Here is a 22,059-nt window from a genome sequence, read left to right on the forward strand (position 1 = left end):
ATGAGATGGCTGGATGGCATCACAGACTCGATGGACGTGAGTTTGAGTGAACTCCGGGAGATGGTGATGGACAGGGAGGCCTGGCGTGCTGCGGTTCATGGGGTCGCAAAGAGTCAGACATGACTGAGCGACTGAACTGAACTGAACTAAACCTATTATACAAAATTAAACACCAGTGGTGTATAAGATAGGGCTCCAATTCTGCACGGAGTCAGTAGGGGAGACTAGCAGAACACATAAATGAAAATTTTAAAATTCAGTGGTAGATAAACAGCAAAGTCCTACTGTAGTACAGGGAACTACATCCCGTCTCCTGGGACAAACCATAGTGGAAAAGAATATTAAAAAAGAATGTATATGTGTGTAAAACTGAGTCACTGTGTTATACAGAAGAGACTGGCACAACATTGCAAATCAACTGTACTTCAAAAAAAAAAAATTTAGAAATTATTAAAAACCTAAACAGTAGGTGAAGGTGAAGTCGCTCAGTCGTGTCCGACTCTCTGCAACCCTGTGGACAGTAGCCTACCAGGCTTCTCCGTCCATGGGATTCTCAAGGCAAGAATACTGCAGTGGTTTACCATTTCCTTCTCCAGGGGATCTTCCCGACCCAAGGATTGAACCCGGGTCTCCCGCACTGGAGGCAGACGCTTTAACCTAGTAGGTACCATATTAAAGATTAAAAAATGGGAGAGTTGGAGAAAGCTTTTCAGATGTTCTAGTATTTGAGCTGATTTTTATAGTTTATAGTTTACACGGCTTTATAAATGAGTTCATGAAAGTGAGGGTGGGGAGTGTGTGTGTTGGAGGGTAAAGGACATTTTTAGTAGAGCAGACACACATACAAAGATTTGGGGAACCAAGAAGCAAGCAGAGCAGTGGGACTGAAGAATGGAGAACCGCTAGCATCTTTGTAGCACCTGTAGCATCGTTCTGACCTGGGGATCATCTTGTTAATGTTGGCAGTCACATTTATTCACATTATGGCTCTTAGACTCTAACGTCTCCTTCTGTATCTACAGTATTCAATACAGCTTGATCTCATCATCACATTTTGTCAGGACTTATTGATGCATTTTTGCTGGCAAATGTTTGCACTTAGTGACTCTGGGTAATGTAACAATTTCTACTAAATTTGTAAATTACTTGTTCTGTGTAAGGAGTTTAAAGAGAGAAACTGGTTCTTCTATAAACCAAGAGGTGGCACTGTGGTCCTAATAAAACGGGAAAATCACACACATTTCAGCAAACTGGTGCTCTTCTTAACTCCACACTCCTTCCACCACGAGTATATGAAAATAATAATAATAAAAACAAAATTATAAATTTAATTTACTTAAAACTTATTCTTTGTATGTCTTAGGTAAGAAAGCTCATTCACTGCCAGCATAATTTAACTATGAGAAACCGGGTTCTGAGCTTCTCAGACGAGGAACGTAAGCCATGAGAAACCAACAAAATACACCAGTGGATAATATCGTGTGGTCAGATGTCAAATGTTTCTCCTCCCGCCGGCATTCGACAATCTTAGCTTGTGACCATTTATAAAAGCTGCAGGGCCAAAAGTGTCAACAGTTGCAGGAATTTCAATTGTAGGACATGAAATGAAATTATAAAACAAGAGCCACAGCAGGTTCTTCAAGGCACATACTATGGAGAAAAACACTAGATTGCCTACTCTTGAAAGCACGTCTCTGTTACACAGAAACTGAAAGTTTCTTTTTTATATGTCAATTTTGATGGCTCACACATGCCTCTCTACTAGAACACTGTTGTTCAGTTGCTCAGTCGTGTCTGACTGCGACTGCAACTTGCCAGGCTTTCCTGTCCTTCTCTACCAGAATAAGTAGATAAATGGCTTTGTGGGAACTCTGGAGTCTGGTTGATGGAAACACTAGAGAAGCTAAGTTGGGAACCTTGGTAGAGAGATGTTTGAAGAAAGAGGATGGGTTGCAGTTTCTTTTGAAAAACAAAGTAGAAATTATAAGTCTCGATAACTACAACTTTTCTCACGTTCCCACACACAGTTCAAGGAAAGCGTAGGTCAGGTGGCGATTGAAGGAAGGTTGAAAGAGAGAGGACACTTCTTTTTTTTTGATTTTCGATGAGCCAGGAAGAAATGGACCCAGACAGAGGGGGACCGAGTGGCTGTGCAGAGATGGTCTAAAGTGAGCAGGGTTTGCATCTTTCTGCTCTTTCTCCTTCAGCTGCTGCTGCTGCTGCTAAGTCACTTCAGTCGTGTTCGACTCTGTGCAACCCCATAGACGGCAGCCCACCACGCACCCCCACCATCTCCGGGATTCTCCAGGCAAGAACATTGGAGTGGGTTGCCATTTCCTTCCCCAATGCATGAAAGTGAAAAGTGAAAGTGAAGTCGCTCAGTCATGTCTGACTTTTAGCGACCCCATGAACTGCAGCCTTCCAGGCTCCTCCATCCGTGGGATTTTCCAGGCAAGAGTACTGGAGTGGGGTGCCATTGCCTTCTCCGTTCTCCTTCAGCAGGGGTATGCAAATAGAGTTTTGCCTGTGTTCTCCACCCACCCATAAACTAAGAACATTTTACATTGTTAAATGGTTTGGAAAAGCTCAAAAGAATATTTTGTAACATAGGAAGACTTTATGAAATTCAAATTTCAGATCCATAAATGAAGCTCACTTACTCCACACAGCCTCTCTCTCCTCCTTCTGCTCCACTCAGAGACCTCACTGAGCTGGTAGTCTGCACTTGGTTACCCTTGTAATTCTTGAGTTTTCCTGAGGCGGTCAATGATATGAGTGCCCTATGGACAGTGACCTTGCTTTGTGCTTCCCTCCTTCATAGTTCATTGCACATATTAGATTTGTTATAAATATCAAATAAGAAAACTCCTCCTGAAGCAGGCCTTGAGATGAGATTGAAGTATAAGGAGCTTATTTGGGAGGGGTTAGAACCATGGCAACCCACTCCAGTATTCTTGCCTGGAGAATCCCGGGGACAGAGGAGCCTAATGGGCTGCCGTCTATGGGGTCGCACAGAGTCCTACATGACTGAAGCGACTTAGCAGCAGCAGCAGCAGCAGCAGCAGCAGCAGCAGCAGAACCATGGTAAACTGGGACCCAGACCATCCTAAAGACTAAAGGAAATGTTCTAGGAATAAAACATACTGGTTTCCATGTGAAACAGGTAATAAGTGTAAGTGTAAATAACTGACTTTTGATCAAAATGTACACACACTGATAGACATACACACACACACACACATTAACCAGCTGCAGCCTGGCTATGATTCTATACTGCCTTTACCTGTTGTCAGGGCTTTGTAACCTAGCTAGGATGACAGAAAATAAAAACGGCTCAAAGTTCCAATCTCTAAAGTTTCATTCGTCCATGTATTTATTCAATAAGCACGTACTCCCTACATCAGTGAGTATCTTCACTGTGCCAGGGACTCAAAACATGCTAACTGTATAAGCAAAAATACATATTTGAGTCTACGCTCTTGTCTCTCCATCTCAACCAGCCCATCATCGCCCTGAGTCAGCTCCTTCCTGCTCATTCTCTCAGCAGCGCTTCTGTCTTCCTTTATTAGGAGCTATGCCCACTGAAGGGAGTAGTCAGACCAAACTCATCCTGGCAAGGGAGCCTATCCGAGTCACATTTCATCTCCTTTGCTGATAACAGCTTTGAAATTTGACCTGTGCCATCCCCAGCTGTCCTGCTCTTAATAATGACAAAGAAAAATAATGAAATTAGCATGAAAAAGCAGCTTAAACCTTTAAAATACATTTGCCTATTTTATAGTTTCAATGTTTCTGCTTTTAATTGCTCAAAGTAATAAGGCACACAGAGAGTGTGGGTCAGTGAAATCCAGAGGTAATCAGCAGAGGTCATTTTAATCAAAGATCTAATAATCAAAAGACACAAAGTACTCCACTTGATTTCTCTCCTATCTCTATCTTGAAAATGAAAAAAAGCTATGAAATTGCTGACGGAGCAAAAAGATAAATGGAACAAAAGCTTTGAATAATCAATAACTAAATCAGGGGCTGAAATCATGTTTCTATCATATTTTAGTAAACACAAGAAGGTTTTCTGGGGGAAAATACCTTGAGAGATGAACCTTTAGGAGTGAAACATTTGAAGGGCTTCTTGTCCTCTGATAAACCATCTTCCGGCATCTTCTGGCGTTTCTCAGCAGCTTCTGCCCTTCGCCTTTCAATCTCTTCCTTTAGCCTCCTCTTCTCTTCCTAAGAAAGAGCAAATAACAAGGACGTTAATATCAGCTTCAAGCCCAAAGGAAAGAGTGCTGTAGGGGAATGGTCATAGTCCTAGAAGAGAAAGATCCGGGTTCTAGAAAAGATGCTAGCCCTTCCTCAAGGGTGGCACCAGAGGTTAAGCCTGAGCGCTTGAGTCCAGCTGCTGATGTGCACTCTGGCACTGCCCCTTCCAAACTGTGTGACCTTGGCCATGTTACTTATCTACCCCATGCCTCAGTTTCCTCATTTGTAAAATGGGGATAATAATAGTATCCACCGACTAGGGATTTAACACAGACTAAATGAGAACGCTCAGGTAGAATGCTTAGACTCATGCTCAGCAGGACAGTCATCACAGTCATCACCTCGTCAAGTCATCAAACACTGGCCTTTCATTTTGTGTACGTAAAATAAGTTCTCACTTCTACCTACTTCCTAGGAGAGATGTGAAGACAAATGAGATCATCCATATGCCAAGGCACACAGTACTATATTTACTAAATTGTACAAGAGATGGTTTCTTGCTTGTCCCTTCCTTAGCTGAGTAGATTATTTCTAGATAGCTTGACAAATCTGAAATGGTGTAGATACTGCCCCCTAGTGGTGAAACCACGGATGTTTACAATCCCTCTCATCAACCCCTCGGTGCCTTCATTCCTGGCCTAGAACACTCTGTCTTCTCATCAGGCTGCACATCCTCTAGGAACAGTTTTCTGACAGATTTATGTAGTCTTTGTAGTTTTCAAACTGGATGTTCTCAAGCAGGAACTGGATGTTCATGTGTCATAGGATGCTGCAGAAAGATCCTGTGTATTGTGGACTGAATATTTATGCCCCCACCCTCCCCCACCAAATCCCTGTGTTAAAATCCTAACCCCAAGAGTGATGGCATTAGGAGGTGGGGGTTTGGGGGCCATGAGAATGGAACCTAAAAGAGGCTCTAGGGAGCTCTCTCACGCCTTCTGCCCTGTGAGGACACAGCGAGAAGACTGCTATCTGTGAACGGTTGCACCAGACACAGAGTTTGCTGGCATTTCGATCTTGGACTTCATAGCCTCAGAACTGTGAGACAAACATCTGTTATGTCTTATCAGCCACCCCGTCTGCAGCAATTTGTTATAGCGGCCGCCACTAAGACACTGTGCTTGGTAGGAGGTTAGACCAAATCATCTCTGAGGTCCAATTCAGGTCTCAGAGGCCATGTTTCTCCTCTGCTTTCATTGATACTTTGCTCCTCTAGAGAACAGCAATAACAATAACAGGAATGAACACTATGACTTCCTGAGTGTCTATTATGTACCAGGCACCCTGAATATCATGATTTAATCACCTCCACAATCCTGAAAGTAGATATTTCACAGATAAGGAAAAGAGGTCTCACGGTCTAGTGACTCTCCCAAGGTCCCAGCTTGCCAGTGTCAGAGGGTCTGATTCTAAAACAAACATTCCAATTACCTTCTAACCAAAGGTCGCAGGCTTAAGAAGAGCTGGAGTTGAACGAGACCTTGGAGTAATGTATCCAAACTTTCCGCACAGTTTGGGGAATGTTTGTATAGGATCCATGTCAGAAAGTCATCTAAAGTCTTGTTGCATATTCTAAATGATGGGAGATCACAGTCTCTGGAGATTTGTGTGGAAAGCTCTAGGCGGAGTTGGAGAAGCTGGGTCGCAGCAGCAAATCTATCACTTATTATTAGTCAAGTGACTTCACACAAGTCAGTCAAACTACTTGATTCCCATTTCTTTGTCCATAAAATGAGGATAAATAATGTACCTCAGGATACAAGGAAAAAATGCTCTTTGTAAACTACTGCAATGCTACAGTAGTTGGTTAAGCACTTTTTCAATTTTCAAAATTTGCCTTCTTGTAACTTTATCTGTCATTTTCAGTTCTGCTTAAGATGGAACAAATTCATCTGCTCATAATCACTGGGCTCCTGCTACACGCCTGGCGCTGTGCTGGGTCCTGGGTGTACAGCAATGAACAAAGCAGGTACTGTCCCTGCCTGTGAAAATCTAGTTACTTACTCTTCCACTTAACACACCCCCAAAACGATTTTTGGGAAAATCTTCTCTATGAAACCTCTTCAAATATCAAAAAACAACTACCATGTGACTCTTGGTTCTTGTAACTGATCTGCAGACTTTTTCATCCTTCTCTCCTCTCACAGTCTTTACTGAGGGACATTTACAGGTTCATGCGTTAAGACAACGAAAAGTGGGACCTCGGGAAAATTACAAAACCTCTCGGTGCCTTAGTTTCCTGATCTGTAAAATGGGGATGAGAAGACTATCTATATCAGAGAGATCTTAGGAGAACTGCATAAATTAATGTGTATAAATTTTTAGAACCACACCTAGCACACAGCAAGCTGCTGCTGTTGTTCAGTCGCTAAGTCGACTCAGACTCTTTGTGATCCTAAGGACTGCAGCACACCAGGCTACCCAGTACTTCACTGTTTCCAGGAGTTTGCTCAGATTCATGCATTTGTAAGAATTCACGTTCAAAAGGGCAGCAGCAGTTCACCAGGGAAGAAACTATTTTCCAGGGTCAGAATGTTCACAGAGACGCGTACTCGTGAGCTTGGGTAAGTGAAGGCTCGAGACCACCGCGCTCCGCCCCGCCTTACCTCCTCTCTCACTTTTCGCTCTGCTTCCTCCTGCTTCTTCCGCTGCTCCTCCTCCTCTAGGACTTTCCTTCGCTCCTCCCTCTTCTTCTTCAGCTCCTCCAGTTCCAAGGCCGCCTCCTGCTGCTTCTGCTTGAGCTTCTCGAACTCCTCACTCTCCGTCTCCCCACGGCGGCGGCGCAGCTCCTCCAGCCGTTTGCCGGCTTCCACCTGGGAAGTGCCTTCAGCCTCCTTGGCCTCGCTGACCCTCCCTCCAGCGCGGCTGCAAAGGAGTGGGACACTCGTCTGCCTTGCAGCCTACCCTCACCGCCCCTGGAAGCGGGGGAGGTCGGTCTGCAGGCCTTGCATCCCACACGGAAATCTCCACTGCCCTCACTGGACAGCGGACCCTCACGGCTAAGTTGGGGTCCATCTGGAATTCCCAGGTCTGAATCCGAATCCCCTCTCTGCCACTTACCCTGGGTTCCCTAGGTAGTACAATGGAAGCAAACAGGCACTGTTGGTGGGGCTGTCAATTGGTACAACCACTACGGAAAACAGTATGGAGATTCCTCAAAAAATTAAAAGTAGAACTGCCATATGATGCGGGAATTCCACTTCTGGATATTTATCCAAAGAAAATGAAAACACTAACTCAAAAAGATACACGTAACGCCCATAGTCATGTGGCATCATTTACAATAGCCAAGACATGGAAACAGCCTAAGTGCCCATTGGTGGATGAACGTATTACAAAAATGTAAAAGTACATACAGTGGAATATTATTGAGCCACAAAAATGGAGGAAATCTTATATAAATACTCATTAGCAGGTAGTGAGGGCATTCTTAACTATATCTAAACATAGGTGGCCCATTTCTGACACTTTTGTAACAGATGAATTACCATGGTCTAGTACCATTTATTCCATGCAGAGAATAGCACTGGTGTTTCCAGTTATGAAGCAAGAGGAGGAACGGAAAAGGAGTCCAAGATTACATAGTTACCGATACTGGTTTTTTGCATGCATCTCATGCTTTTAAAATAGTGAGATTGTTCTGAATAAACTATGTCCTTTAGTACTATGCTTTTCAAGCTGCATTTTGTAAACTCTATTTAGTGGACTTTAATTAGCATTTAGAAGAACCAAGGAGAAAATATCAGAGGGTATTGCATGGAACAAGGGAAACGACCTTTTCTTGACATTCTTGTTTCAGTTATAAATACATATGTAGATGTGTACCGGGATATGATGTAAAATTTATATCTTACTAGGAGTTGAGGTTAAAAAGTTAAAAAATATCATTTTAGGTTCTTGATAGCTAAAGGTCAACTCTTATTTTTAACTCAGTCAAGGTTGCTGCTGCTGCTAAGTCGCTTCAGTTGTGTCCGACTCTGTGCGACCCCATAGACGGCAGCCCACCAGGCTCCCCCGTCCCTGAGATTCTCCAGGCAAGAACACTGGAGTGGGTTGCCATTTCCTTCTCCAGTGCATGAAAGTGAAAAGTGAAAGTGAAGTTGCTCAGTAGTGTCTGACTCTTAGCGACCCCATGGTTAGGGGACCCCTTAAGACTTGATATTGCTCTTTCAAAGTCTTAAATGTCCATAGGCCTGTGACTCCAGAGAGGAACCCTCTCCTTTCAGTTAAAGTCTCTCCATCTTCAGAGAGTTGGTTCTTCCTGTTCTTAGTGTTTTGTTTGGTAGGACTGCTAATACATAGAAACTTTTCTGGACTCCACTAGGTGTCGCTCAATCTTCATTTTGGACATTCAGATGCCCATCATTAGGGACTTGTTAAATCAGTCATGACCCATCCACCCAGTAAAAACACTCTAACATAACTGTAGGCTTATACTCACTGGTGCAGAAAGCTAGCAAAAAGATACACTGTTATGCTCAGTGAAAGAATCACTTTAAAACAGAGATTTATAATTATACACATATATACATCTATGTGTGTTTTGAATGTATACACATAAAGAGTATCTGGGGAAAATGTTACTGGTGGTTTCCTTAGGTGATGGGTGCTTAACTTTCTCCTGAATTGAGATTTTCATGTCATACTTTAGAGAAAACATCTAGCTATAAGAAAATGGGTCTGTCAAAGGGAAAAGTAATTAAATCAACAAAAGGAGCTATGCTCAAAACAGGAACAAGAATTTTGACCGCATCACATCTGCTCAGATGTGCTGGGATGGCCTGAGCATTAGGGTACCACTAATATGGAAATTTCTTCCAGAAGGTTCTCTTTCTGTGGCTTTGCTAGGTGAAAGTCGAGATGAATATAGACCTTTCACTATGAACACAGCTAGTTTTCAGTTAGACTAATAGGTACTAAGCTAATCCAAATAGAGGCTCTCACTCCTCCCCAGCTCCCCTCACTGTATAACTATTTGGAGCAAAGTGAGGTGTCTCTGCTTCTACAGGGATCAATTTCTAATTGAAACTACAACTAACGTACGTTGGCAGCTAAATTAAAAACTAATAATACGGTAGCAGTTTGTTTCGTTTTCTTCTGTCAAAACATAGCAAAATTAAAGCAAGAGTCCCAATTATGATTCTCAGTCCTCTGTCTGTTGCCGTCTCTTGTGACTTGTCTTTTCGAGTTACCCAGTTTTCTGGATTTCCAAACAATGGGCATGTTAATTGTCAATTTGAGTTTTGACTAAAACTGGTTGAGAAGCTTGCTAATTATTAACCAAACTTCTTTCTACTGACAGATTTATAAAGTTATTTCTCTTAATAAAATTGTACTTGCACCTACAGCACGTATTTTAAACTATCAAGTAATTCTTATTGCTGTTCAGTCGCTAAGGTGTGTCTGACAATCGTAACCCCATGGACTGCAGCACGCCAGGCTCCCCATCCTTCACCATCTCCGGGAGTTTGCTCAGACACATGTCCATTGAATTGATGATGCCATCCAACCATCTCATCCTCAGTCACCCCCTTCTTCTCTTGCCCTTAATCTTTCCCAGGATCAGGGTCTTATCTAAGTAATTAAACAATAATATTTTTAGGTAATATTCTTTGAACACTTTTCATGAACTTGACACTGTTCTAGGGCTCTAACACATTAAAGGACTGGCACTTCAGCAAGCTCTGCACTCAGCTTACCAGCCTGAATCAGCTTGATTTCTAGACTTTCTATGAATTCCTAATAAATGTAATTTTTACATTTACGTTCTTGCCAATCCCAAGTAACATCTAATAGGTTCTTCCCTTCTCATTCCTTCACACTTTATTTAGGCTTTGTATACACATCTTTTCTTCCATGTACTTTCAGCTCTTTTGTAAAACTGTGACTAGATTTTTGCTCAAATTTTTGTGTAGAAAAATTGTGCGCATAACAACTATATTTACCTAACACTTTAGCATCTTAAAGCGGCTAGAAATGTCTGTCCCTCATAGTTCTGCTTGCTTCTGAGTGTTACCCATGCTTTGGTGTAAGAAGCAGTCTGACTTCTATACAATACCTGCTTGGAACTTTCTTATTTGAAGTATTGCAAAAAAAACAGGGTCTATAGGCAAGGGACCCGCCAAAGAACAACTCTCTGGGAATCCACATTACAGGGACCCCACTCTTTTCCAGAATGTTTGGCACAGCAGCCGGTGACATAACAGAGACTGCAATTTGGCACCAGCAGTTGGACCTAGTGTGTGTAGGAATGGGGCACAAAGAGTCAGGTAGTCAGGTGTCCATGGCAGGCTTCTGTAACTTGAGTTCTACAAAGCTGGGCTGGGGTGGGGGGAATCTCCATATTCAACCTAGAAGTGAGGATTTGCCTGCATATACTTGATCCCTGGGTCAAGAAGATTCCCTGGAGGAGGGCATGGCAACCCACTCCAGTATTCTTGCCTGGAGAATTCCATGGACAGGGGAGCCTGGTGGGCTACAGTCCATGGGGTTGTGAAGAGTTGGACAGGACTAAAGCGACTTAGCATGCACGCACTTGTCTATCTGTCCTAAACTTAATCGCCCAGATGTATTCAATGTGATAGGAGAGGGGATGAAAAAGGGGAATCTGAAGCTCTGCAAGAGGGTTTTCCAAACTGGAGCATTAGTTGCTCACCCTCTTCCTCCCTCTTAGAGATTCTCCAAGGCAAAATAACATCAAAGGCTCTCTAAGTCCTGTGGTAAAGAGACGTAACTTATTTAGTTTAACTCTGATGCCGGGAGGGATTGGGGGCAGGAGGAGAAGGGGATGACAGAGGATGAGATGGCTGGATGGCATCACCGACTCGATGGACGTGAGTCTGAGTGAACTCCGGGAGATGGTGATGGACAGGGAGGCCTGGCATGCTGCGATTCATGGGGTCGCAAAGAGTCGGACACGACTGAGCGACTGAACTGAACTGAAATGACTGAATGTTTCCGAAGTATCTGGCCACAGGGCAATCTTCCTTTTCTGCAACAATTAATTTACAACGTTTAGAAAATACATCCTTGAAAATGGTATTGAGAAATTTCTTTTATGAAGTCTGCTGGACCCTACAGAGAATGAATCAATGACATGAACTCCGGTGATAATGTTTTCTAATAAGCTGATCTTACGTGAATGTATTAGGTCAGTGAACAAAAACATAGATACCAAGCAGGGTTGATCTGCCTTGTCAAATAATGGGAAAAGCAGATCAAACCTTGTCTGAGCAGGGCTTGCTGTTCTGTTAGTGACTGATAGCCTGATCTGCTGACGGAGTATCTCTAAGACAATGGCCAGTGACCTCACAACACAAGTATGTTGCCTGTTAGCACGTTTCTGTCTGGAGTCACAGGGTAGGGAGACTGACTTTTTTTTTTCACACATGAGCACAGTCACTGTTAACTTCTTACCTGAAAGTATTCTCGGCGTGTTTAAGTTTGTGGGTCATGAATTCTCCATTCTGAGACTTCACTTCTGTAAATCCCTTCTTTGCATCCAAGAACCTCTTAACGTCTTTGCTTTCTTTGTCCTTTTTAGTCTTCTCATCTTTGAGCTAACCAATGGTACATATCAGGAAGGAACATAACGATAAAAATCTTATTAGGTTTCGGTTGGTATCACCAAATAAAACCCAACATTGTTAGGAAGCCAGAAAACTGAGAAGTTAAACAAACCACTGGAGAATGATGTGGTAGACCTGGAATCAGAGGAAATTCTTGGAGCATGAGCTATGGTCCTCCAGCTTCTGAGCAAAGACCCTGACCACAATTTTAGGAGGTCAGGATCATCCCTTATTTCACTGAGGTTTTATTTTCAAAAGTGACGGAGGTGTTACCATTTGGAAACCATTATGTTATGGAAACTCCACATGAGAGGGGTTGTTTTCAGTTCCCACCGGGAAGAGCAATTATTAGTGTGGCCTTGATGGGAGAATGGCCAAGTTACTTGGACAGGTTTCTTCTTGGATGAAGGGTGCTTCTTTGAGAAGGACTTGAATGTGTTGAGGAGGAAATAAGAAACCTACTGAGTTAGCCAGATCTGTCAAGTCAGTCTTGGCTGATGTCAGAGGAAGACCACCCTAGTATTTTAATCAAATGAATAACTAGAGTCTTCAGGATAGAAGACATAATAACCCTACCTTTAGAGGGATGACACAGAGACCTGCGGGGCCGTGTCTGTAGTCATCTAAAGCATTAAAGATAGAACGCAAAGGAAAAATTCCAGGGCTGACCTTGACTTCCATTGAAGGTGATAATTTAGTCTCTGAAAGTGGCTTTGCGATTGTTGTGGGAGACAGAGGAAGGTGGTACATGGAGAGCAGGTATTAGCTTTAATTTTTTGTGTGCACATGTAGGCTTTGTGTTACAAGTTCCTCACAGTGAGACAGATTGTTTCAAAGTATACTGAATTTGCATAGCTTTTTGGGGGGAGGTAAAGGAGTTCAAATTACCTTTATCATCTCACCCATTCTTAAAAAATGAGTGTGAGAACAGCTGAGGTTCATTACTGCTCATTTGAAGACAAACAGTGACAAAGCACTAACATTCTAAAGAGACCAAAGGAGGAGGGTTTGGGTGTAAGAACTCAGGGCTCCAGGGGCTGCCAAGAACGGTCCCACCCCTTACCTGATCACTCACCTCTTTGCAGTTGTTATGCTTCCAATACCTAACCCCCACCAAAGTGCATGTTTTACTAAGAAAAGGGTTTTTTTTTTTTTGCTTTTTACTGATGGGTCTTCAGTAGTCCTTTGCCTGATTGCTTTTGCTGAGTATTATTTGATTAAATTACTATCGATGGACTATTCACTACCATGGTGCCCTAGCTAGTTATGACTTTTAATTTTTCTCCAAGTGGCATATATCTAGGACATCCCTTGGACTTGCCGAAGAGGAAGGCTGTTATTTTGCTATTCTTTCTGAGTGCTTTGTCTGAAAGTCAGGAAATCTGAGTTTTAGTTTTAGTGTTGTCAACAATCTAACTGTTACTTTAAGTCACCTGACATCTCTGGAATGCTGGCTCCGTGTGCATGAAAAGAGAGGGTTGGGCTAGATGATCCCTTCCTAATCCTTCATCCTGTGCCTTCCTTCTTGGCTCCAGATTTGTGCTGAGAGGCTCAGAGAAGAGAAGGAAGCTCCTGGTCTGTCCCGCAGCTTTAATTCGACTGTCCTTGCTTGGTGGTAAATCAGTGTTTATTGGACAGGCAGGAGCAAGCAAGGTCTCTTTTCATTCTGACCTACCATTGTTGGGAATAGCCCGAGAAACTATGGATGGGAGTTTATATCCTGGTTAAGAAGTATCTGGGGATACACATTTAAGGGTGAGGGGGGGTCCCCTTGCAGTGAACCCATGAAAGAAACTGTGAGTCACACCTTACAGTTTGTGGAGCACTATACAAAGAGAAACTCATTTCTCTTATTTTGGAGTCAGAGATATTCAAATGCATTATCTAATTTACTGACCAAAATAAAATATAAATATATTTTATAAATAAATATAAATAAAATATATATAAATATATAAATAAAATATAAAATAGATTTATAAAACCATACATGTCTAACAGAAGAAACATCCTTTTTTTTCAAGTTCTTCCTGTATTAGCAAAGTTGTGGTGCTTATATTCTCTTTGGAAGACTTAAAAAAATTCCCAAAGAAATAATGATAATTTAATGCTGACTGCAAATTATTTTTTCTTTCTGGGAAATGAATAAATAAATTCCGTAACACTTTAAGGAGCACAGTGGGTTGGCTTCTATAGCAGATTCAGCCTAAGCTAATGGGATATTCTGAGCCCACTGGGAAAAGCATTAGAGCCTCTAGATCAAAATGTTACCAAGAAGAGAATCTGTGCTGATGGATTAACACAGGGCCATGTATCCTGAGTAGGAAATGGCAATCTGCTCCAGCATTCTCACCTGGGAAATCCCATGGATAGAGGACCCTGGTAGGCTAGTCTGTGCATGCTAAGTTGCTTCAGTCATGTCTGACCCTGTTGCAGTAGCCCGCCAGGCTCCTCTGTCCATGGGGTTATCCTGGGCAAGAATACTGGAGTGGACTGCCATGTTCTACTCCAGGGGATCTTCCTGACCCATGGATTGAACCCACGTCTCTTGCATTTCCTGCATCGACAGGCACGCTGTTTACCACTAGTGCCACCTGGGAAGCCGGGGCTACAATCCACAGGGTCACAAAGAGTTGGACACAACTGGGTATAGCACAGCCAAAAAAAAAAAGTGATCAGTGGGGTAACACATGGGTGTATGTGTGTAGGGGTAGGAATTCCAGTGACATACTCTTGTGCCAGAGAGACACTCAAAAAGTTGTGAACAAGTCTAAAGGGACTGAGACACCAGTTTCTCTGTTGTACTGCTTTGTATCATTTGATTCCAGAAGAATGATAAGAACAGGTGCAAGTTACACTTTTTCAGACTAAGTTGAACATACTTTTGTTAGATTCAGAAGCCTCACTTCCTGTTCCAGGCCCAATGTCTATCACATGAATGGCCCTGTCCATGGACAACATGGACTTCCCTGGGGAGCTGAGGCTCTACCCAGACCCACAGAGGCAGAGTCTGTGTTTCATAAGATCCCAGGTGACCAGCATGTACCCTGATGTTTAGTGAGAGGCTCTGGCCTACGTGATATGAATATTAGTTTCATTATTATATGAACAGCTCTGCTGGAAGCTGTTTTCCTATTAGAGGCCAGAACAAAAAACAAGCTCTGGGGTGAAGAACTAAAAGGAGGCATTTTACAGGGAGGCATTTTATATTCAATATCCTATGATAAACCATAATGGAAAAGAATGTAGATAAAAAAAGAATATATGTATATGTATAAAGGGCTTCCCAGGTGGCTTAGTGGGTAAAGAATCTGCCTGCCAATGCATGAGACACAAGAGATGTGGGTTTGATGCCTGGGTTGGGAAGATTAACCTGGAGTAGGAAATGGCAACCCATTCCAGTATGCTTGCCTGGCAAATCCCATGGACAGAGGAGCATGGTGTGCTACAGTCCATGGGGGCGCAGAGAGTCGGACACAACTGAGCATGAACTCATGCACACACACAATATATGTATAACTGAATCACTTGCTGTACAGCATAAATACAACACTGTACTTCAACAAAAATTTTTTAAAAATTAAAAGAAGGCATTTTATAGTTGGGGAAAAGAAAAAGTTAAATTACGTTTCAGGGTTACTGGTCATCTGTGATTCACTGCCACAAACAGTTAAACTGCAGTGGGAGAAAGAAGGTTTTGTGTAAGGCATTGGAGTAACTTCTGGAAATGTAGCTCACCTGATGTTTGTGTTTCCTTTTCTTGCTAACTCCATGAAAGGAAAGACTTTTGTTGAGAGTAGAGAACAAAAAGCGGGATGGGGGTAGAAGGAGGGCATTTAAAATGGCCACATCACATAAACTATGATTTAAAGTTATCTAAGTGGAGTAGCTACACAAACAGGTGGAGAGGGGAAAACCTAGTTATTCAACTAGTAATTTATATATGCAATGTTAAAACAGGAATGGAAGTTTTTGTTTTTGTTTTTCCCCAAAGCTTGGGTTAAGGAGCTAATCTGTTCTTGTGGCAAAAAGAGGCCAAGTTTTGGGACACTGGAATGTGCTGGAGGGCAGACTGAGAAAGGGGCAGGACTAAAATCAAACCACGGCCATTGTTGAACTGGGGGCCTTATCTGAAAAGAAGCTAAAGGTTGATGGGATGGCTGCTGGTGAGCTCCCTGTAGTTCACAGACACAAAACGTGGACACAGAATGCCTTGGTCATTAAAAACAATCCACATCTGACTGAACTGAATGAAATGCAGAATCCATAGAGTCATTCCGCCTCTCCTGCTCCACAGAAATGTAATCACCGAGCTATGATTTCATGCCCTCTTCCTCCTGTACTTAGAGATATTCCCCCCAAGAAGTTTCTGTATAGCAGAGGGAGCTCAGCTCTCTGATGACCTGGATGGGTGGGACGGGTGGTTGAGGGGGAGACTCAAGAGGGAGGGGGTATGTGTCTACACATAGCTGATTTCATGCTGTTGCACAGCAGAGACCAATACAGTGGTGTAAAGCAATTATACTCCAATTAAAAATAAGTTAAAGATATTCCCCCACACAAAATGCTAGCTTTAGAGATGAAGCTAAATAATAATATATGTGGGATATATAAATATATATGTGGGAAGCGAAATAAATAATATATGTGGGATATTTCTGAGTTTAGTCCCAAAGTAATGTTCATTTTTTGGAAATGAATTTGTAGCTGTTTTTCTGTTACAGAAGGAGAACAGTTGTTTCCCAACATGTTCAACAAATTTCTCAGCAGCCTCATTAGAGCCAAATTTAGTTTTCTAGTTTTTAGCATTCATGCTTTCTCCTGCTTTTAACTGGGCAGTGTTCACATTTGGTTTTTACTCCCAAGCCACCATAAGTTCTACTAGAAAATGGGAGGAACACATACCAAAAACAAAATAAATATAACATGAACTAGAGTTCTTTTTACATGAATCTTAGGAAAAAAAGGTTTAAGAAAATAATCATTCTCCTATTAAATCTCATCTATTTGCTAAATATAGATTTGTCTGTGTCTTATTCTGTGCTATAATGGGCAGAAAAATGTAGCAAGAGTCCATCTGAGTTGGAGCTCAATAACTACAATTCAGTCCCACAAGTAGAGTACTTCAAATCTTATGTTTGATAATTTAGTTTACCACGATCAAGTACTTTGAGCTTATTAAATACTATCATCATTTTTAGGATTGCTTGGAGCTAACATAAGCATGATGGTTAAAACAAGATCAGGCTTTCTTTCTTTCTCCTTTTTTTTTTAAGCTGTGGTATGTGGCATGCAGGATCTTAGTTGCCCAACCAGGGATCAAACCTGTGCCCCCTGCATTGACAGCGAAGAGTCTTAACCACTGGATGGCCACGGAAGTCCTGAGGTCAGGCTTTCTGATGTGGCATTTTGATTATGTCGGGACATAATGACATGCTGTCTGCAGCAGCCTCTGGTCCACTGACTTGTTTACTACTTACCTACAGTCAAACACCCTGGCACCAGCTCCTGTGTGTGCCTCAGAAATGCAATGCAGAACACTGTGCCAAGCTTTTCTTTTGAAAACCAAATATCATCTTCAGTTCATCAGATTTTCTACTGAGAGGTGTGGGAGTGTTTTCCCTTGGAAAAGTTAAATCATTAATCAAAGCCAGTTGGAAATATTTCATGATTGAAATGAAAGTAGGATGGCTCAAAGAAAAAAAAAATAGCTTTTTTTGAGGAGAGTAGAAAGCAGGAAAGGTTGATGAGAGAAGTATTTCTCAAGCTTTCTGACTGTGACCCATAGTAGAAAAGACAATTTATATCACAATGCAACGCTTCGTGGCCACGATGCCCTCTGATATTTTCTACTCTACTTCATTAAAACAATGCAGATTGACACTTTTAACTAGTTTTGCTTTCAATTGATTTCACCATTCAATGGATCATGAGCCACGGCTTGAAAAATACTGGGTTAGAGGTTACAGTTTTGAGATCATCTGACCTGAAACGTCATGGAACACTGCTCTCTGTGCTTTATGACTAGGTTCCTTCTCAGTGATATTTACCTCTTCTTTTTTGAAGGCAGCCTTGTCTTCTTGGGACTTTTCTCTTTTAGCTGGCACTTTAGCCCCCCTTTCTTCTTCCTTTTTATTTTCAAGAATGGTAAGGTCACTTATTTAAAAGCAAGAGTGAGAGGGTGCTCAGGTCACTCTGCATGTGGCGTGAAGTGACTTCTCTGTGGCTGTACCAATCCTCACATTTCCCCAGTGCCAGTGGTTCTAACAGCAATGTGGGATAGTTTCCTCCCACCAAATCTTTCCTCGTGTGCCTGCCATCGTGCTCACTGAGGTCCAGCGTGATGTGGTGCTTCTCGTGAGTGTTGAAAACCTCCTGAGTGTTTGGTGCATCTAGTTCCTGATCATCTCTTACGATAGCTGTGTTTATGAGCCCCTTGTAAGAAGCAGAAGTGAAAGATGACTTGAATGCAATGCAGGCTTAGCGACAGAGAGTTCTCTTTGGAAAGCTGAATACACAAGCATCTCTATAGTGCTTTTAATGTAGCCTTGCAGACAGAGAAAAAAAAAAATGTTTCTTAGATTACAGACACTCCCCCAGCCCCATTCCACTCTTCCTGTGCTACATAAATCTGTATCACCCAGATGGTAAAAGAAGCAGAATGTGTGCTTGTAACTACCAACCAGTTTTAAGTTGATGCTGCCCCAGATGAATGGCTTTCTGCAAGTCTACATTAGGCTCAGGTCTACATGACGGCAAGTCAGGATTCTGACATTTTTTTAATAAAAGGTCCAAAATGGCTCCTTTCCCTCCTTTATTACCAGTTAATTTCAAGGGGGTTATTTTTGTGTTCTTAAGATATTTCTGACCATGATTCGTCATGTCAGTTTCCCACCCCAACTTTTAGCATCTTCTATTAGATGCCAAACACAACAGATGAGGTGAGGAGTTATGGTCCTGCTGCCTCATGTAGACCTGTGGAGAGAGGTAAGTTGTTAGAAGGAATGAGTTTAGATGCAGGTGCAGAATCATTTCAGCGCAGCACCACCACACTTGTCATCTTTGGGTTAATTCATTTTTTCTGGTATTCATAGCAATCAAGCACAGAGCAATTCACTTCTCTCTGGTTGTATCAGTACATTTGGTTGGTGGGATATTTAGCCCTCAGTTGATTGCTCTATGCTTGCATATTGCTATGACCTAAAAAAATGAACAGCTTGCCAAACGATTAAGCACGTGGGGCCTTAGGAATGTGGCCTCAGTCCCAAATTTGATGTGCATTACATTTCTCGCAAGTTGCAGGCATCACACACTTGGTGCAAAAGGTTTACTGTACCTGTTTCTTTGGGACAGCTGTATGAGGTTTATCTTCTTGTACTTTCTTTTCATTGACCCCCTTCCCTGCTGTTTTCTCCTCTACCTTTTCCCCTTTAATCTTTTTCTCTTGCATTTGCCCCTTTTTCTCTTCTAGTTGCTTCTTACGTTTTTGCTCTTCTATCTTAGCTCTCTCTTCTTCCTCTGCCTTCGCCCTCTGCCTCTCCTCTTCTGCCTTTCTCTCCTGCTCCTTGATCCTCTGCCTCTCCTCTTCTGCCTTTCTCTCCTCCTCCTTGATCCTCTCCCTCTCCTCTGCCTCCTGTCTTTCTCTCTCTTGGGCAGCTGCTTTTTCTTCTGCTTCCTTTTTCGCTTTCTCCTCTGCTATTTTTCGGTCTTGCTCAGCTTTAATTCTTTCTCTTTCTTCTGCTTCCAACCTGGCCCTTTCTGCCTCAGCTCTTTCCCTGGCTTCCTCTTCCATCTTTTCATTCTGGAGAATCTCATCTGAGCCCCTTTCCCCCTCCTCCTCGGTCTTAGGCTCATCTGTACTGATCTGCCCATTTTTCAGTGGCATTACTGTTTCCTGCTGGGTGTCTGCTGTTTTCTCGTCTACCACCACCTCTACCTGATTTTCTTCAATGCTCCCTGGCTTTGGCTTCTCTTCTTCTTCTTCCTCCTTTTCTTTCTCTTCTTTCTTTTTCTCTTCCGCTTCCATCCAATCATTCTTCTGGTGTGACTTGGTGACTATTTCCGTTTCCTCCAGCTCCTGCCTTTCCTGGCGACTTTCACTTCTTCCTTCCTTCTCCGCCGTTTCATTGTCTGTTGTGTCGTTTTGCATTCTTCTGCTGGAGAGCGACAAACTTGCATCTGTTATTGTTGGGTCAAACTCCTTCTGTCGCTCCAGGGCTTCCTGGAGGCGCTTTTGGCGTCTTTCCTCCCGCCGAGCCAGTCGCTCCAGGAGAGCAGCCTCATCATCGCCCTCCGCCTGAGTGTTGGTGGTGGTTGTCTTGACCTCCTCGTCAGGCACACTGGACAACAGAAACAACACCAAGGACAGCTTGCTGATTAATCGGTCAGCTGGATTCATGTACTGTGCCACGTGGGAACTACAGCAGATACATAGAGAAATACATATACACACACTCCCCATATATAACCCCATATTAGTACATTCCTGCCTGGATTTCAATGACACATATGCAAACCTTTGTCCATGGTCTTTCTCTGGCCATGGTGAGTCTATTCTGTAAACAGAAGAGCTGAGCATTAATGCCCCCTGGGCACTGTGCCTCTAGCAAAAATTGATGAGCATTAGTGAATAAATACCTCAGCTCTCTTCACCTTTGGAATCAGATAGCTCCGAGGTACCTGCAGCACACTAGATCTTAGAGCGCCCAGTGGAGGTGAGCTCCAGATACTCACAGTGGTAATTTGTTCAGAAAGAAAACCTTGATTTGGTTGCATTGCCTTCTCTGCCTCACTTTCCCACACTGCTACCAGCTTTTCCTAGGATCACTTTAAAAATAAACTGTACTTAAATCTTTGTTTCAGAATCTGATTCTTGGAGAACTCAAATTAAGACAAGGACCAAACTGAAGAAACAAATTCCTCTCATATCATATAGTGTTCCCACATGTTGCCAAGTCATCTGGAATTCCTGATCTGGATTTCTGGAACACAAAGTACTTTGAGAGGAAGGGAGTGTATGTATTAATAATAGTGCACAGATGCTATATTCAGGCTAATAACCCCCACGGTGGGGACATCCAACTGTCCACCACAATTCATGCTCCTCCTTCCTTAGTCACAGGAAGTCATTGCCCATCAAGTCATTGCCTAACCCTCCCTTCTTCCTTGCACCTGGGTGGGGCCTCATGACCAATAATTCCAATGAAGTATGAGTAGAAGTGTGATGTCCAGGCCAGGACAAATAAGAAGCAGAGGTACATTCTCTTCCTTGTCAATCTCTGTCTGCTGGCTAGATCAGAGGACTCCAAAGCCCCTGAGGTTGATAGACTCGCAAGGGGACAGAAGATAGGGGGCAAGTTCTACCAATCAGAAATACCCAGTTTGGGAAATCATTGTTAAAGCAGCTGATGTTGCTCTAACTAATATATACATAATATACCGTCTACATTCTTTGTCAAGATTTCCATGAGGAAAGGGTCTCTTGCCCTTCTTTTCTAGAGTAGACAAAGAACAGTTAGATTTGATGTTTATAAAATAAGAAGAGAAAATCTCTAAAATCCAAATCGCAGCATGTCCATCACCATGCTCACTACTGTGGGATGCTGGCTGGACACTGCCCAAGCCAGGCGTGTCGGTCTTCACTGCAGGAAACAACTAGTCATGTGATCCTAGGACTGTGACCAGAGTTGGAAAAGTATGTCTTGCAGTGTTTTGAAACTCCATCAAATTTCATGGTTCATACCAACCTTGGCCCTTTTGAAGTTCAAGTTCACTTAATTTTGGAAAAACACACTTCACCTTTAACAATAAGAAATGGCAGAGTAGAGGCTAGATTTTAAACTTTCTTGGCCTTCGCTGTTGCTGTAAGGCATCATGTTGATGAATTAGACACATAAGGGTTAAACTTCTCTGAAAACGCAAATAGCTTAGAATTTAAGGGGAAAAATCTATGTATGTGAGGCATTTGGACCAAATGAATTTAAATAATTTTTAAGAGGTACCCCAAATTCCAAAATGCTAGTTGGCTTAAAGAACTCTTAAGAAATAACAGATTCTACTGAATCTTTTTTTGCTATTTGCTATTTATAAATCAGGATAGCTATTATCAGTAGAAGCTGAGTACCAATTACAGTTGCTTAGCCCCAAGAATACTTATTCTTCATGTCAGAGGTAAATTACATGAATATGAGCTACTAAAAAAAAAAAAAAAAAGAATTTTGTACTCAATCAA

General features: G+C 42.4%; 2 protein-coding genes across 48 annotated transcripts in view; one reads left to right on the forward strand and one right to left on the reverse strand.

Annotated features, from left to right (window-relative positions):
- The window catches only part of CYREN (cell cycle regulator of NHEJ), a 194,372-nt gene that overhangs the window by 151,189 nt on the left and 21,124 nt on the right, over nt 1-22,059 (forward strand). The window lies entirely within an intron of this gene.
- Nucleotides 1-22,059, reverse strand: part of CALD1 (caldesmon 1) — a 231,504-nt gene that overhangs the window by 17,634 nt on the left and 191,811 nt on the right. For 25 of the 45 annotated variants that reach the window (XM_086395525.1, XM_086395509.1, XM_086395520.1 and 22 more), the window contains 4 exons: nt 19,765-20,167; nt 11,677-11,819; nt 6,867-7,125; nt 4,087-4,227 (listed from right to left, as the gene is read on the reverse strand). In XM_086395525.1, coding sequence (XP_086251651.1) covers nt 4,087-4,227; nt 6,867-7,125; nt 11,677-11,819; nt 19,765-20,167 — 946 coding nt within the window. Of the gene's footprint in view, nt 1-4,086; nt 4,228-6,866; nt 7,126-11,676; nt 11,820-17,878; nt 17,957-19,164; nt 20,168-22,059 lie in introns of all 45 variants that reach the window. The other 20 variants (XM_086395487.1, XM_086395499.1, XM_086395501.1 and 17 more) reach the window with 1 other exon arrangement.

Source organism: Bos grunniens, chromosome 4 (genome assembly GCF_055505025.1).
Source record: "Bos grunniens cultivar Pamir isolate PY7600 chromosome 4, Bosgru_T2T1.0, whole genome shotgun sequence".
Classification (NCBI taxonomy): Eukaryota; Metazoa; Chordata; class Mammalia; order Artiodactyla; family Bovidae; genus Bos; species Bos grunniens.